Source organism: Protopterus annectens, chromosome 9.part0 (genome assembly GCF_019279795.1).
Source record: "Protopterus annectens isolate FY-2018-M chromosome 9.part0, PAN1.0, whole genome shotgun sequence".
Lineage (NCBI taxonomy): Eukaryota > Metazoa > Chordata > Ceratodontiformes > Protopteridae > Protopterus > Protopterus annectens.
Window position 1 is genome coordinate 795344673 of NC_056743.1, and position 18561 is coordinate 795363233.

Below are 18561 nucleotides of genomic sequence, written 5' to 3' on the forward strand. Positions count from 1 at the left end.
GAAAAAATGGCAACGTCAGATCAAAAGTTATGTACTTAAAGACAGATCTGTGTTGTCCTACTTTCGTCTGCTTCAACGACTGGGTTGTCAGATCCAACCTTGCCACTGGATACCAGCGTATTGGATCTGAGAACTCTTGAGTCCTCCCTCAAGAAAAATTCCCTCCTTTTAGCTGATTTACCTCAGTTCGCATTTTCTGACCATTTCCATAATATTCCTAATAAATATATGATGGAATGAAAAGGGGAATGATGTGGAACAGAAAACAGACAGGGTCCTTTCAAGGTGTGACTAAAGCAAGAAGACGCAAAATGGCAATTTGGAAGGGGGAAGGAGGGAGGGATGTTGAACTGGATGAAAATAGGACAACACAGATCTATATGTATGGTAATTAAGTAAGTTTTGTATCTAACGTTGTCTATTTTCTTCCGATTCAATTTGTGGGACAAATTCCTAAGCTGCCTAAAAAGTGCTTGGGTGGACTCAAGGTAGGACATTCTTGAAAATGGCAGAGCCAAAGGATGTGCAAGCTCTGGAATGCATATCCAGTTTGTAATGGGACACAAAGGTATGAGTTGTAGACCAAGTTGTTGCCACACGTCACTAATAGGTACTCTTTTGCAAATGCTGCCAATGATTCCATTTTTCTGGTAGACTGAGCCTTAGGCTTAGAATGAAAAGACAACCCTCTTGTCTTATAAACAAAGGAAATGCAATTTGCCAGCCACCTAGTAAGGGTCTGCCTGTACCTCTGACACAGACGTATTCCACCCAACATATTTGATTCCTGCATATTTGAATTGTCATTTTCTGGTGTGAAGGGTGTGACATTTCTATGACCACTGTACTGCCAGTGTCTATGTAGGACTCTCATGTGGTATCTCACTACTGGGATGAGAGTAATAGTAGAGTCCACTACCATTATAGCCCTAAAAGGCCGAGAATGATTCTTGCCTGTGGGTGTGGATGTTGCATCACTTGACAGGTTATGAACCTTAATAACAACTCTTGCAGGGAAGCGTTTTGCAATTTACTGGACTGTGTCTATCTGGCATCCTATAAATTCTATGTTCTGTATGGGAAGCAGTTTGCTCTTCTTGTGAATGACTGATATTCTCAATTGGTTTGCAAAATGGAGAATAAATGTTTAATGTTGCAGTAACAGATCCTTGGAGGTAGCAGTTAGGAGTCAATCATCTAAATATAGGAAAACTTATCACTGCCATAATCTTGAACACCCAGGGGACTGTGCTGAGACTGAATGGCAGTGCCCTCATTTGGTTGTGATTGGCTCCCAGCCAGAAATGGAGAAACGTACTGGAGTGTCTGGATCTTGAAGTGATTAGTAGGTGTCCTGGAGATCAATAGAGCACATCCAATACACCTTCCTCAACAGAGGTAGTATCGACTGCAGAGTGGCCACCTGGAATGCTGTCTGATGTATTGATTTTGTTTGTCGAGTTCCAATATTGGTCTGAGGTTCCCTATCTTTTTTTGAACTAAAAATAACCATGAAAATACCCCAGGTCCTAGCTGGTCTGGGGGGACCATCACGATAACTCTCTTGCTGAGCAACTTTAACATGTCTATGGCTGCTGATTCAAACTGACTGGGTGGTGTATCAGGAATCTTTGATCTTTTCTTTGGGATACACAAAAAGGGTATGGTGTAGCCTCTGGTGATTATCTTAAGCATCTATGAATTGGAAATTATGGTTTGCAAGGGTGAAAAACATTCCCAACTGCCTCCAGAGAGCAGCAGCCAGGCAATCATCCACAGACACTGATAAGGTTTCTCTATGAAGGACTCAGAGAAACCTTGGTTCTGTGGTCCATTTCTCCCTCTTCGGTGGAATCAGTTCAAATTGACAATGCCTCTGGGAGGTCTATCCCCACGAGTGTCCTGTGAAAACCTTCAGATTTTTTTAACCAAATTTTCCTACTTCATCTATGCTTCCTGGAAAAGGATCTTTGAGGAGTAGAAAAAAGGATTCCCACAGCAGACAAGGTCTTACTGTCCTGCTCACTCCTGGTAAGCATTTCTTTTACCTTGGGTTCAAACACAGTGGAACCATTGTAGGGGGCATTGATAAAGACCTCCTTGAAGCTTACCCTGAAATTGCATAGCTGCATCCAGGCAAACATCGCATGGTAATACCTCTACAGGCTGCCTTTGGTACCATCAGCTGCATTCAACAGCAGTCGCGTGACCACAAAGTAGACATTTGGGTGTCCACCGTCTTCTGGATGTCTGAAGGTAAGCTACGCGAAAGGTACTTTGAAAGCTGCTTGATCAAGTTCCTTTGGAAACATGTCAGGTGTGCTAGGTAGTTCAGCACTCAAAGTATATAGGTCACTAATGCATAGGTCCATTTCCCTAGTCTGTCCAAAGCCCTTGACTTCTTGTGGTGGGGAGGGGGCAGTGGAGCGTCCCACAAATAATTCCTTCTTTGTGGCTGCTACTACCACCATGGCATCTGAAGGTCCTTTTGACCAATGCTTCCAATCTTTCTGGGCAACCAAGATTTTGTCTTTTTTTTTTCTTGGAATGAGCTCTGTCATGTCAGGTATTGTCCAAGCCTTCTAAGCAGCAAGATCTATTAAAGGCATCAGAAGGTGGGACCACCCAGGATGTTAATGGGCCATAAAAGCCAGACTCATACGGAAAAGGAGCTTCTGTGGACTTCCCCTCGCTTCATTAATTACAGAATGTCCCCAAAGGGGAAGTCCTTGGGGGGCATTATTAGGAATCCTTATCCATCTGATAATATTTGTTTAAAGCTCCTGCTAGGTGGTTTCAATAGTCTCCCTTGCCATTATAGCCAGCAGCCTAACCAACCTTCTCATTTTTCCCCCCCATACTTGCTTCTTCTCTAGCCCTCCTTTTTCACTGGGCTCCCACCCTTCTCCACCATCTATTGGGACCGGTCTCCTCAGAGCCAAGTGTACTTTCTGCTTTGTCCACTAGATGGCACCCTACCCTTATAATTCCTGACCTCTTACACCAAGCCTTAATTTTTCCTAAAATATCCCTATAGTTCCAATTTAAGCCCCTCTCTGTCTTCTCTTTTCCCATATCTAGGTGTCTCCACCCTGTCTAATCCCTGTCCCCTGTACTCACCTCATGCTATCAGTACTCTACTGATTGGTTCTCAGCCATCAGCAGCTTACCTTGGCTCTTCCTGCTCCGTTCGCACTGTGGGCTCACTCCGCTCCCCTACCCTACCCCCAAATTCCACCCACCCCTAGCACCTCTACACTTATACCTGTATAACCACACCCACCATCGAGCCTCAACCAATTACACTCCAATCCTCCCTCCATTACCCATTTCCAATCCTACCCATTAAACAACTACTTCCCTCCCCCTTAATCAAATTCTCACCTGCCCCACCCAAAATACACAGCTCTCCCATCCTTGCAACTTAGTTATAAATAACCTACTCTCACTACTCTATCTTACCATGATCTCAAAACCACAATTCTACTCTTTCCAACTACTACTACCTCTCAGTATAACCTACTTTCACTACCTCACCCAACCTACAAACATTAACCACTCTCCACCCTTACACATAACTTATCATCTTAGCCAACCCCTTTCACACCCACACATCCCAATATCTCCTTACCTGTATCCTATACAACACCACCTTCTCTTCCCCTACAAACTCATAACCCCTTATAAGTATCCTATCCCCTCTGCACCCAACAATACCCTCACATACCTAATAAAACTCACCCCTGACTCCAAGCAATCCAACTACCTTTCTAACCTACTCCTACATCTAGCCACCTTACTACTTTCTGGAGACATACACCCCAACCCAGGACCCTCCACATCTCCCTCAACAGATAAATCCTTACTATTCACCTCCTTAAATGCCCAAAGCATAGCTAATAAAGTCCCTAATCTCCATGCCTGGCTTGCACACAATAAACCAGATATCCTGTCTATCTCTGAAACTTGGTTGAAACCCCATATAAAAGATACTGAAATACCACCCAACTACTCAATCATTAGAAAAGATAAAACCCACAAAAAAGGAGGTGGAGTAGACCTCCTATACTTATCCTCCTTATCAGTTACTCCTTATAACAAACCCACACCCCAGTTTAATAAAGCTGAATTACTTTTAGCCCTACTTCAAGTTAACCAACATAAACACATATGTATAGTCTCCCTTTACATCCCTCCTGGTGATAATACTTCTACACTTGAGGACATCCTCTCCTGGCTTTCTATTAACATTAGCGTGGAAACAATAATTCTGGGGGACACTAATATCAACTGGTCCTCTATACAGTCTCCCACAAACCCACTTAACATTAACCTCTATATATTCTCACAACTGATCAACTCCATAACCAGGCCCTCAAAACAAGTCCATAATGGTAGTATCCTTGACTGGATTTTAGTCTCCCACCCTTATTATTTCTCAGACAGTGGCACCTTTCCCAATTCCCTTAGTGATCACTCACCCACATTCATACGTCATTTGCCCTCTCCATTGCATCTTACACACACTTATATTACTATACGCCACCAAAAAACTTTCAATCCCATTACCTTCTCCAACTCTCTAAAAGCAATAAACTGGAATACTTTAAAAACTTTACCGCTGGAACAAGCAGTCATCAACTTCAACAACCTTCTTGAACCTCCTAGACCACCATGTTCCTTTAAGGGCAAAAAGAATAAAAAACAAAACAGCTCCTTGGCGAACAAAAAACACACTAGCAACCATGCACCTCAGAGATAAAGCTTGGGCATATTACCAAAAACTCAGGACTCCCCTCACTCATAATGAATTCAAAATGCTTAGGAACAAAGTAAAAAAATTAATCATCATAGATAGACAGAACTATTTTTCTGTATTCCAAAACAATAACAAAACAAACCCCCAAAAGTTCTGGAAAGGCATCTCCACCCTCCTTAACCCCAGCAAATCAGACAACCCTAGCCCAGACCCTGAAGCTCCAGACATAGATCTGGCTACTCAGTTCAATACTTTTTTCATTGATTCCATGTCCAAACTAACCTCATCATTCTCATCCTCTAACACCACCACACCCTCCACACTTATCCCCATCATCCTCTTTCAATCCTATACCTCCTGTACCCCCCATCTCTGCTTCCCCTCCTATTTCCCCTCCATCACCACCCCTCAGTACCCCCTGCTCTCAGCTTCCACCATTCTCACTCAAACCTGTACCCACATCCACCATAAAAAAACTCCTTCAGAAACTGAAACCATGCTCTCATGCCCCCGATAACATTCCTTCATACTATCTTGCTATAGCTGCAGAAGCCACTGCCTACCCCATCAGTATTCGAATCAACCGCTCCATTCAAGAAAGTTTAGTACCCCAAATCTGGAAAAAGGCTTATGTCGTACCTTTGCACAAAGGTGGCAACAATAATAACATAACTTCCATCCCATCGCCATCCTATCCCCATCTCTAAACTCCTGGAAAAGTGTATCCAGCTAAAACTCTTACCATATCTCATAGATAATAATCTACTTACTCCCACACAACATGGGTTTAGACCCGGTCACAGCACTATGACTGCCCTTCTCTCCTTCCTGGAAACTGTGAATAAAGCACGAGATTCAGGCCACATTGTCTCAACCCTTTTGCTAGACCTATCCAAGGCCTTCAACACCATCTCCCACAATTTACTCCTAACTAAACTCTCTAAGCTTAACCTGTCACCTTCCTCTCTGAATTGGTTCACTAGCTACTTATCTAATAGATGCCAAGCTGTAAAATGGAAAAAAGCCACCTCCCCATTCCGTAATACCCCAACTGGAGTCCCTCAATGATCCATACTAGGCCCCCTTCTTTTCAATATATTCATAAATGACTTCCATAACTCCATCCCCTTCACTAACATCATCCAATATGCCGATGACTCAACTATTATCTGTTCTGCTACCTCTATACCTACCCTTCTAAAGCTCACACAAGATGCATTCTTAACCACCGAACTATGGATGAAAAAAAATCACCACGCACTAAATGCATCTAAAACCAAACTAATGCTATTCACCCCATCCAAAGCCACCTCTTATAACATAAGTACATTCCCTATCACTAGTCATAGTAATACACCCATCGAACTCGTTTCAGAGGCCAAATTATTAGGTGTCCAAATTGATAGTCAGCTCAAATTCTGCTCTCATCTCCAAATTAATATCAAAAAAACCTATAAAAAACTTGGTATGCTCTACCGACAAAATCGCTATTTAACACCCTCCACTAAAATCACCCTCTCCACCACATTTCTCATCCCCTCCCTCCTCTATGGTGCCCCACTCCTAACTAACCTACAATCTTCACTCAAATCACAACTCTCCTCTTGCTATAACAAAATTGCCAAGTTTGCTACTGTCCATAATTCCACTTCACACCACTGCTCATCTCTCCACAAACTAAAATGGTTGGAACTCACCAATCATCTTACCTATACTCAACTTACTGTTGCCCACAAGCTAATTTTCTACCCTTCCCTCTGTCCCTCCCTTTCCTCTACCTTCAAAATGCACCTCCCTGATAGACTACTTAGATCTAACAACCAAAACCTAATAGAACTGTATATACCATCTCGTCCCCCAGGAAAAAATCTCCTATCCTATAGTCTAGCTCGTCTCTGGAACTCCCTACCACCCATCCGCACCACCTCAAACATCCGTTCTTTCAAAAAATCTCTTCACTCACATTTATTTTCCCATTGGGAATGCTCTTGCTATCACCCCATATAATCTCCTCTCCTCTCTTCTTTTCTACCTCCTATCTCATACATCCTGATCTCACTTCATGCACCTCTTAGTGTAACATACCATATATGTAAAGTCACCTCTGTTATCATATTGTAAATTTTATTCTCTCTTTTGATTGTACTATATTAATATTAATCATTATTCTAATATTAATCACTATTCTGTTGTATTTGTAATTGTTTTTACTAGGCTTTTGTAACTATAACTAACAATTTGTAACAAGATATTTCAACTGTAATTTTCTGCTTGGAGCTTTTCTCCCCAGGACGCCATTGAAAACGGGTTCTTTATGACCCAATGGACTATCCTGGTAAACCAACTGCAAATAAATAAAATCATCTAAGTCTGTGGATTTAATGATGGACTCTGGAAACAAGTCTATATGTTTCCATTTACAAGTCCTCTTTCACAGCATGTGTCACAGGGGCTCTGATGAAAACACATCAGAATCACACAGGGAGCTCAAACGTTCAGCTGCCTCGAAGCTAACTGGGTCTGTCCCTGTTGACTCGAATGACAGGAAAGCGGCACAAGTTCCACTGGGAGATGGGATGGATCTGACTCGGTGCATGCACCAACCTCCTTGGCCCAGCCAAGGCTCTTTCCACATCCTTGAAAGCTGACTTAGCTAATGGAGTCGAGGAGAAACTACCTCTGTCAGCAGATTCAGTATGTTTACTGACTCAAAAGAAGTCTGTTTCGAGGAGGACCTCTGAGCCGGGCTGTCCAGTGCTGAAACACTGAGGGGAAGGAACAGCTCCGAAAACTCCAACCCCAATGCTTTAGCTGTGAGACTCTTCTCAACCTGAAAACATCAGTTTCAAAAGAGTATGGAAAGATGTTGAAGGGAAGATGTCAAAGCCGAAGTCTCCAGGGCTATCACATCTAACTATGTTGTGGCAAAAGAATTTGGATCCATAACTGTCAGCTCCAGGAAAGGAGACTTTGTCAGAAATAGACTGGATGTGGTCGAAAGGCCCATTCCCGACCCTCTCCTCAGAGATGGAGCCAGGAAGACTCCCAGCTGAATCTGTGTCCTTAGGAATTTCCTCATCATACGGTCAGCATCCAGTTCAGTAAGACTTCTGGTGGACTGACCAGACCTCGAAGAAGCTAAAGTTGCTGGTCTCAGTGGTAGCAATTGCTGAAGTATAGGTGAATGAAGCATGAGGCTGACTGGCGCCAGAGAAAAAGTATGTTTTGGAGAGGAAGTTTGGATCAGAGTTACAAAAGGATCATACTGCCTCAACAACTTGGGTGCTGGACCCTGTAGAGCTGTTGGATCCGGAGAGCTTCTCTTTATCTTCTCTACCCTGCTCTCTTCTTCTCATCCTGCTTGTCTCAGTGTTTCTCTTTAGACCTTTCTCCCTCTTTCTCCTTTTCTGTAGATGAAGTGGAGAGTATTTTGGTCTCACAGGACACTGTGGACCCTGACTAAGGAGAAAGTAAGCCTTTTAGAATAAGTTTCTCCCTTCTGCCTTGAAGTGCTCTGGCACAGATGCTGCAACTGCCCTCAAGATGAGACGGACCTAGACAGTAAATACAGAGGGAATGGGGATCTTGGGGAGTGTATCTTGTGCCCACAGGCTGAGCACTTCTTGACACCAGTGAACTTGTCAGATATTAGAATAACTGTATCACAAAAAAAATTATTCCAATTTTTTAAATTTGTTACAGTGCAAAGCCTGGTACATAAATTACTTCTTTATTTTAATATCAGTAATATATACAGCAGTTACTGATAAAACTCCCCCACCTTGCATTTAAAATACCTCTAGCTACATACTGCACAGAACTGGTTTACAATATAACATGCAATTTACACTGAGTTTTTAATATAATTAATATAAGTTTTAATTACAATTAGGTCTTCAGTCTATTCTGTATCATTCTAAACATAAATGACAAAAGTGGGTTTATTCTTTACAGTCTACTCACCAGGTTAGCAGCCAACAAACTTTCAGTCTTTTTCAGCTGTAGCTTCCAAAATTACCACAGTACACTTGTCAAAACTACATCTAATGGGATTGATGATTTGCAGTTCTACCAATTACAAGTTATGTACTCATCATAACTAGGCATCTGTATTGTCCATTTTCATTCTTCAGCCCATGGGTTCGGATCCGATCCTCGTACTAGACTCGGCCTCATACTCCAGACTTCAGATCCAACTCTTGAGCTCCTCCCTCAACCCATAATGCCTTAGTCCATCCTCATTACCTCAGACCGAGTCTGTTGCCATTAGATCCATACAACTAGAAAGAAACAGAAGAAACTGACAGAGAAAGGAAGGGCTCAAACCGGGAACAGGAGATTCCAAAACAAAGTCCACAAGGTCGCTCCAGAAACTGAAGGATGGGGAATGGATGAGAATGAAGTTGAGGAAGAATGAATTTGGACAACACACATGCCTAGCTATGGTGAGTACATAACTTTTAAATCTTATGTTGTCCTTTTCTTTCTTCCTCAACCCATGAGACAGAGTCCCCAGCTACATTGACCTTGGGAGACCCTAATGAAAGGATATTCTTGAACTACAACATCCAATTTGTAATGAACAACAAAAGTATGAGCATTGGACCATGTGGCAAATATCATTACTAGATGTTCTTGACCAAAAGGCAGATGAAGCAGCCATGGCCCTGGTTTAATGAGCCTTGGAAGGTTTGGATAAGGTCATGCCTTGTTGAGAGTAGATCCTAGAGATACAGTCTGTAATACATTTAAATAAAATGACTTCAGAAATTGGGCACCCCAGTGTTTCTTTGTGAAAAGACAAAATGTTGATCTGAATTTCTGATTTGTTTTGTTCTGTGAAGATAAAAATCTGTCTGTGCACATCAAGGAGATGAAACATGTACTCTCCTTTATTCAAAAAATTTGGAAAGAAGACTGTTAAATGAACAGACTGATTGTTATTTTCAGAAGCCACATTGGGTGAAAAAGAAGGATTTGTACATAAGGCAACCCTATCTTCATGGAAACTGATGCAAGGGGGCTTTGAGGAGACAGCCAGGAGTTCAGATACCCTCTTTACAGGAGTAATGGCTACTAAGAAGACTGTTTTCTATGAAAGGAATTTTAAATCAGTTTTAGCTGAAGTTTCAAAATTATTCTGAGTTAAACCTTGTAGCACAACTGTGATCACAAGGAGGTGAAGGATTCTTTATTGGTGGTCTAAGAAAAATACCTTTTAGGAATGCTTTGCATAATTTGGATGAAGTCAAGGATTAACTTCCATCGCCTGTGTAAAAATGAGAAATAGCTGCTAACTGCAGTTTAATCACAGAAACTAGCGCCATCTTTAAACAGGATTGCTAAAAATGAAGTACTGCAGAAACTGGAGCACAGAATGGGTCAAGCTCATTATTTAAGAAAGAATAATCTGCTCCATAGAGACAGCATGCATCCTAGGCATGTTACCCAGAATGTTGTTAAGGGGCAGGTGTACAGGGTCATGAAACTCCACAATAACGACGAACATCTTGCCAAGGCCTTAGAGACCTTGAAAATGGATTTTATAGATAGAGGCTATAAGGAAAGGGATATTGACAGTTGTATTACTGATGCATATAATGAGAGAGGGGGCAAATGTAGGCCATATTACGATGCTGCATCTAACACTGAAGCCATAGCCATAGAACAAAGGACAGGATTGATAAGGTTTCCCCTCACATACTCTTCTGATGTTAGTAGTATATGTGACATTATTAAAAGGAACTGGGGCATTTTGAATACTGTAGATGAATTAAGAAATGTCATAGACACTGCTCCATATTTTTCTTTTAAAAATAACAAATCTTTAAAAAGGCATTTGTGCTATAATACTTCTACTTTTAACAAGGTTTTACAGTCAAAGAGGCATGGCACTTTTAAATGCAGGAATTGCACAGCCTGTAAATTTATGCACTCTAATTCTACTTACATATACCCTAACATGCACTTTAAAATAGATACAAACTTTTATGCTGATTGCAAGACTAAGAACATTGTTTATTTCAATTACCGCACTGTTTGCCATACTTTTTATGTAGGCATGAGTAATAGACAACTCAAAGACAGGGTGTTGGAACATCAGAGAAACATTAGAAACAGGAAAGACACTAATGCTCTTGCTAAACATATTATGTGCCAGGAACAGGAACATCATTTTAAATTTCTTGCACTAGAGATTATTCCTGAGAGTCTAAAGGGGGAGACCTTAGGAATCTCACAGAATCTGTAGAGCAAAAATGGATTCTCTCTCTTAATGCTGATAAGACACCAGCTCTTAATGAAGTTGTCTCTCTTAAGCCTTTTTAAAAGCTAGACCTCTCAAACATTAAGTATAGGACTGTTTTTTATATATTTTTTTATGCTTTCTATATGTTTTATTTACCTGTTTTCTAGTGACTTTTTCCTTTTAGATAATTGTTGCTTTGATTAGTGTCTTAACTTATTAGCTTATGCTATTTAAGTGCTCTTGTTACTAGTTGAGAACAGTCTGATGAAGCGGTGAGAGCACACCATGAAAGCACTTACTCTCTTTTGTGTGCATTAAAGTTCTTTGTTTTACCTTCAGCTGTTAGTTTCAGTACTTTTTTGTATTTTAATATTTCTTAGGTGTCTGAAGTAATGGAGAATGCAGAGTAAGTGATAGGGACTTAATTACATATTCTGGAGTAAGACTTCTCCATGAAGTGCTGGGCTTCAGATCCGAGGACCTAGGATCTGAGGATGGTGCTGTAGGGCTGACTGAAATGACAATCGGATCTGAAAGCTTCAGATTAGAGGGTTTTGTATCCAAGGATCGGGTCTTTGGTGTTGGTTCCAAAATTTTTCAGTTCTTGGAAGGTGGCTCTGACAAAGACCTGGGGAACTTCAGTGGAGAGCATTTTCTATGCTCCAATGGAGCAGATTTGCTAGTTTTGGAGGGGGTTTGAGCCGCTGAAGTAGATGTAACAGGAAGAAGACCTTTCAAAATCATCTTATTTCGCTGATCGGCCAAAGCTCTTGAATTGAAGGTGGAACATATAGTACAATTACTGTCTAAATGACCATCTCCAAGACAATATATGCACTCCTTGTGGGCATCCAAATTTGGGATTTTATGCCCACAAGAAGTGCAGTTCTTAAATCCTATTGGTTTATCCGACATGGTAAGTAAAGCAAAGGTAACAAAATAAGCAGTAAGCAATTTACTTTTTTTTTTTTTATGAATAGAAATGGGAGAAAACAGATTTAATTACCAACTATGGTTAATTTGAAGAAATACCCTATATGAGAAAAGGGTAAGCAAAAATACCAAAATGGTAATAAAAGTTTACTATCTACAAAAAATAGTAAGAAAAATTAGCAGGAAGTCCTAACGTCCTGCGAAAAACTAAAGACAGAGGATAGGTAAATTAAGCTAAAGTTTTAACTTTTAACAAGAGAAAAAGGATGAATTAATTCATGAAATAATCTCCATAATGCTTGAGTGAGGAACTTGCATCTGTTTGCAATGGAGAAAAATGAAATCTGATGTAATGGGGATGGGCTAAGGTATTATGGATAGGGTGAAGAGCTTGACAGTAGGATTCAAAGTCTGGAGTATGCGGCCAAGTCGGATCGGAAACCATGGGGTTGAGAACAATGTAAAGGACATATTCATTAATTTCACATTGTTACTAGCATCTTCCTAGTCATCTTGATCCCCAACATAACACAAACCAAAACAGCACTGGAACGTAGAGAAAGAAACAGCCATAGTATTTTAAGTGTACTTAACTTTAATAAATCTGCTTTTCTTCTACAACAGACTTCATCAGAAAAATGCAATATTCACACACATTACTATTTAAATGCAAGTTCCAATTAACAATGTACATTCAATTAACACATCAAATAGGCTTATTAACATGCACTGATGTTTAAAAATCTAATATATATAATGCATACAAATGCAAATATGCAAAAACACAAGTACATATAACATGCATAATACATCCTCTGTTTTTCTTAACCTTCTGTCTTTAAAAACCACTTTATACTAATGACATCATTAAGCCCCCGAGTATTCATTGGCTCATAAATTTATTTGGCGTATGGTTTCTCTTTTTCTATAAGATTCTTATAATCACCTCCCCTTCTATCCTCTGGCACCTAATCCAAAACAAAAAACAAATTTTTTTTGAAATCTATACAAACCATACTATACTTATAAAGTGCGTTTTTAGTATCTTTTCTTTTTATCACATATAAATGTTCTTTAATTCTTTTGCTAAGAGTTCTGCAGGCCTTTCAGCAGCCTGTAGAATACACAGAAGAGAAACAGGGCCTTCAATCTTTCCATGAAGTTTATGTTTTGGAGGCCCTCAATTTTCTTGGTTAGTAACCTCTGTGGTCTCTTCCAGTTGTTGTAGGTGTCTGGTAAGGTACATGCAAAAGGGAGCATTGCACTCAATTAGTGGTCTAATGAAGGTAGAGTGTAGAGGAGTTATAACATTCTTAGTCTTGGATGCAATGCCCTTATTTATGAGATGCACAATTTAGAAGGTTATCCTTTTCACTATGGAGACATGGTGATCAAAGTTTAAATTTCTGTCAACCTGTGTTCCCAAGTCTCTCAGCACTGTGTTTGAGCTTAGGAGGGTGCTACATATATAATGTAATTTGCAGGGGCAACTTCTTTGCCAAAGAGGATAATGATACACTATTTTGCATTTAATTTTAGACCACGACTCTGGCACCAGTCATTAGTCTGCGTTAGCCCCTTGTGTAATATGTTAACATCGTTGGGTGACAAGGTGATTGCACCTAGTCTGCAGTCACCTGCAAACTTGGTAAGCCACAGACCATTTACTTTTGCCTGGACATTCGAGAAGTAGACTCCAAATAGTAAAGGGCCCAGCACAGATCCCTGTGGTACACCACTGGTAACTGGTCTACTGATGGAGGTGAAATCCCCAACTTTGACAGTATGAATTCATTCTGTCAGTAAGCCAGTTTGCTATCCATCTAGTGATGTTTGGGTTAATCCCCAGTTGGGACAGTTTCTCAATGATACACGAGTGGAGGATTGTGTTGAAAGCCTTGGCCAAGTCAAAATAGGCAGTATGTACTGCCCTTCCCTCATCCAGGGCTTTGGTAACATTCTTGAAGTCCACCAGGTTTAATAAGCAAGACCTGCCCTTAAAGCCAAACTGGGTCAGGTCAAGAGCTTGGAGGTTGCCTATGTCCTTGTTAAGGTCCATGATGATTCTGTCCATGGCCTTGCAGATAAAGCTGGTTAGGCTTATGAATCTATAGTTTGTGTAAGGGGATTATTATTGCTGTTCTCCATTCTGCTGGGACTAAACCAGTGCTCAGGCTATGGTTGAAGATAGTGCCAAGCGGTTCCTCTAGTTCTTGTTTTAGATTGTTTAGTAAGCAGCCTGAGATGGAATCTGGTCCCATGGAGGCTGTGTTTTTGACCTTGGAGAGGGTAGTTATTACCTGCTGTTTGGAGATGTTAGGTAGTGGACTGGTGACAGGGATGCTTTGAAGTATGTTTGGTGGGGACAGGAGGGTGAAATTTGCATCAAATCTGTCCACCAGCAGCTTGGCAATTTCTTCTGGTTTAGTGTAAGGAGTACCATCCACAGTCAGTTCAGCACATAGCTGGCCATTCCCTTTAAGATTTCAAACATAGCTAAAGAAAGCCTTATGATTGTCTTTAGCTAGAGATGCTAACTTAGCCTCATAATTGGCTTTAGAGGACTTTACTAGATATCTGATTTGCTTGTTCAAGCTATGGAGCATATTCTTACTCTGGTGAGCAAGTTCTCTCTTGTTCTTGGATAACAGTTTCTTCCTTTTATGTCCACCATGGTGGCCTGTTTCTTTGGGAGGACCTGTTTTTGATCCTCACAGGTACAGCCGAGTCTATACAGGTGTTTAAATGTCTGTACAGGGGATTTGTGTACTCCTCCTCCTTAGGAGTCATTGTTGGCTGTGTCAGCAGGGGGTCTGAAACTTTTTAGAACCTTGCTTAGTAGGCTAAAGTTTGCTTTGGAGAAATGTTTCAGTTTGTTTGCTCCTGTGGGGGTGTCCTGTCTGATCTTTACTTCAAATGAGGCAGATTTATGGTCTGACCTCACCAGGGAGGGCAACACAGTGGGTAGTGGAGTGACACACAGGTTGGTGAGTACCAGGTCCAGGACATTCGAGCCCCTTGTAGGGGGGCAGACTAGCTGTTCCAGAGCATTTGAATTAAAGTCCAGGAACCTCATGGCGATCACATTTCTGCTCATATATGTTGCCCAATCTATAGAAAGATAGTTGAGATGTCTCATGATCGAAGTGTTTGGCTGTACAGGGAGTGATTTAAGCAAGTGGTGCAGCGGTAGCGTTGTCGCCTCATAACAAGAGGTTCTCCAGTTCGATTCTTGGCTGGACTACCTTCTGTGTGGAGTCTGCATGTCCTCCCTGCATTCGTGTGGGTTTCCTCTGGGTGCTCCTGTTTCCTTCCACGTTTCAATGACATGCGTCTGGAGCATTTCTCCCCGGCTCTCCGCTTAAAATTGGCTTCGTTCCAAGTCAGACTTTCCCGGTTAAATAATAAATAAAAAGTCCAGGTAGTCGGTGTGTTTCTCTTGATTCATGGTGGGGGTCATGTAGCTAGAGATGATGTGGTAGGATGTTTTACCTACATTTAATTGCAACTAGAGTAGCTCTAGAGAATTGTATTTTTTAACTAGTCTCGAGGTGTATTTGGATTTAATGAAGATGGATATACGTCCACCTTTGATTCTTTCATGCTCGTTTTGGGGTAGGAATGCATGGAAAGTATTGTAGCCTTGTATGGCTGGGGTGCTCTCTGCGGCCTTAAAACAAGTCTCAGTGATTGCACAGATGTCAGCATCTTCCAAGGTGTGGAGTGCTTTCAGGGAGTGCAGTTTTCTGTTCAGGCTCCTAGCATTAAGCAACATAACCTTGAGTTTGTCTCGAGTGGATTTCTTTATGTCGGGATTTTTTTTTGTTTTGACATTACCTAAAAAAGGCACTATGGGGGAGGCAAGTGTCTTTGCCAGTATCCAAAATCCTAGAGGAGGCAGGTGAAGACCATCTCTGGCAAAGCAGCGTGGTCTGTCGACAATGTCTTCCTAGGCTGACAGATACTGGATCCCCTTGGAGTGAAAAATATACACAATATCTTCTTAGATTCATAGGAAGCACCAGGCTAGCTGCCTTTGGGGGCCATTTTAAGGCTAGCCAGCTTCCCATGGTGAGAATCAAACCCTATACCTCTTGCCTGTGAAGTAAATACCTTAACCATTATGCCAACCCCACTTTAATGTGACCTTCCATATTTCAGCATTACAGTTCTGAATCACATCAGTAAATCTTCAATGAGACAAACATATTCAAACACATATAACACAATTATTCTAATATATCTGAAGACATTGAAAAGATTAATTCACTGGAGAAGCATTAGGAAACACTTTCTTAATATAATGTGACATAAAATGCAACATTGATTCTAAAATGTATTTTACAGCAACAATAAGATTAAAATGTTATGGTAGTATAGAGGCATGTACATGTCAAACATGCATGATAAAATTTACCAGTTAAAACATTGCTGCTTTAAAACAATTTTGAAAGAATAAACATGACTAAAATGGTCATGAAACGGCTTCTTCGCAACAAATACTATTTACTTTAAAATGCCTTCACTTGACTTAAACTAAGAAGTATATTTATAGGGGGGTCTACATATATATTATATATAGACCTGTCAATTCTAATTATTTTGCTTGTCTTGTTGATAAGTCTGATCATAATTAGTTATGTGAATTTACTTCTTTCTGTGTTTTTTAATAACACCAGAAAGTGAGATGACTAGCTTAAGACAAGAAGGTCATTTTCGGACTGGACCATGAAATCATGAATGCTCACAAGCTGACATATTTGCAGTTTCAGCAATTTGCCTAGATTCAGATTTTTTCCCATTTTTCCATTTACTGTAGTATAAATTATGCACTCCCCAATGAAAATACAAGACAGAAATGTACTTAGTTTCACTTACGCCATAAGAATAACACTGAAATCCAGCCAGTTCCATGCATCCCGTAGGAATGTGAAGTTATCTAAGCAGAAGCCTCTTGCAATAATTTTTACAAGGGATTCGAAAGTATAAATACCAGTAAATGTGTACCTGAAAAGACAAGATATAAATTTGTATGTGTATTTATTTACTGTGTACATCTGGATAATATAATCACAAAATTTTACAATGAAATTTGTTGTCATAGACTAACAGACTGCCAGACACAAAGACAAAGTGAGGAACAAGCAAGTACACAGTTAGGTAACAAGAGATAAAATGGAGGATGAAACTGAAATGTTTTATAAACAGTAGTGATATAAGTGGTTGATAGTAGCTTAAAGCAAAAAGAAAAGAAAAACAGACCACTAATGTTTATTTCAAATGAGCCAGCAAGCCTTATCACAGTTACACTAATCAAAGAATAAAAACGTGTTTCCTAAGCCTGTTTTTGTGAAAAAGAGGAATAAAGCCCCTTACTATAACCCAAACAACCTTTGTTCAAACTGCTGCCTGGGCACTGGAAAATGGAAAGGAGTGGCCAATATTAACTTGTCCTCTGTGGGGAGAATACAATAATGTTTTTGGTCAATTTATCTGGACTGCATAGCATTAGAAAGGCCAGAATCAAAAATGTTAGCTTGAAAACCCCAAGCAGGTGATGGTAACCTTTGTACAAATGCAGGCAGATATATAAAAATGCATGTGTAGGGTGTAGGACATCCTGTAGAGATGTGGATGCTCATATCAGCTACAAGGGATGGGGTTAGGGCCTCAATAAAAACACTCTCATTGCCAGAATGCCAGTGAGGGCAAAACCTTCCTCCATGGCTGCCTGGGTGATTGCTCCTCTAGTCTGATCTCATCTATATGCAAAGGAAACCTAATGTGGGAAAATAAATGGGTTACAGGGAGGCTGAATGATAAGCAGTTAATAGGGCAAAAAGAATTAAGAAAAAGTTTCCTAGCTAACACAAACGAACTGTCACAAGAATACACATATAGTTAACGGAGTAAAATTACTACAGGGCAACATATTTATCAGCAACACAATAGGCTAAATATAGATAATGTGAAAGGTTAACCCACTGCTTTAGTTATGACTTATAATGGTTTAATGCAACTGTCAGTGTTTACTTACAGATCAAGACCACCAGGGATAATCATTTTTCTGAAGGATTATCTTATGTTTTTTTTAACATGGGAAGTCTTTTGCTTTTTACTTCTGCTAGTTCTTCACCAGTAGTGCTCAGTCTGTTGTGACAGCATGTACTGCACTGTGTTTTATTCATAAACACTTTACAAGCACTGTGACCTCATGTTATGAATTGAAATTACTTAATATAGTAACATATGAATTATTTTGTTCTTGGCTACCTGAGGCAACAGCTACTAATGAACGATAAAAGGATAATAAATAATTTGTGACTAATCTGGTGTTAAAGATTGTTTCTACTGGATAACTGGGAAAGCCACCACATCTGGAAGAAAACAAAAAAAAGAAGTTATATACTTACCATAACGTTCCATGTGAGTTGTTCATCTCACCTTCATTCTTTACTGATGGGTTCAGAGCTGATCCCTCGGCTCCGAGTCAGCCAATTGCAAAGCTCGAGGTCTTCAAATAGCTCCAGGCCAAGTCCCTTATCCCATGATGCACCTAGAAAAGTTACCTCAGATCTTGTTTGCTGCGTATAATAATCCCATATGTCATTCTTTCACTCCC

At 40.4% G+C, this 18561-nt stretch overlaps 1 protein-coding gene across 1 annotated transcript in view; it reads right to left on the bottom strand.

Annotated features, from left to right (window-relative positions):
• The window catches only part of LOC122810590 (sodium channel protein type 8 subunit alpha-like), an 840143-nt gene that overhangs the window by 142109 nt on the left and 679473 nt on the right, over positions 1 to 18561 (bottom strand). Inside the window, exon 5 of the mRNA XM_044082167.1 lies at positions 16818 to 16946. Coding sequence (XP_043938102.1) covers positions 16818 to 16946 — 129 coding nt within the window. The remainder of the gene's footprint in view (positions 1 to 16817; positions 16947 to 18561) is intronic.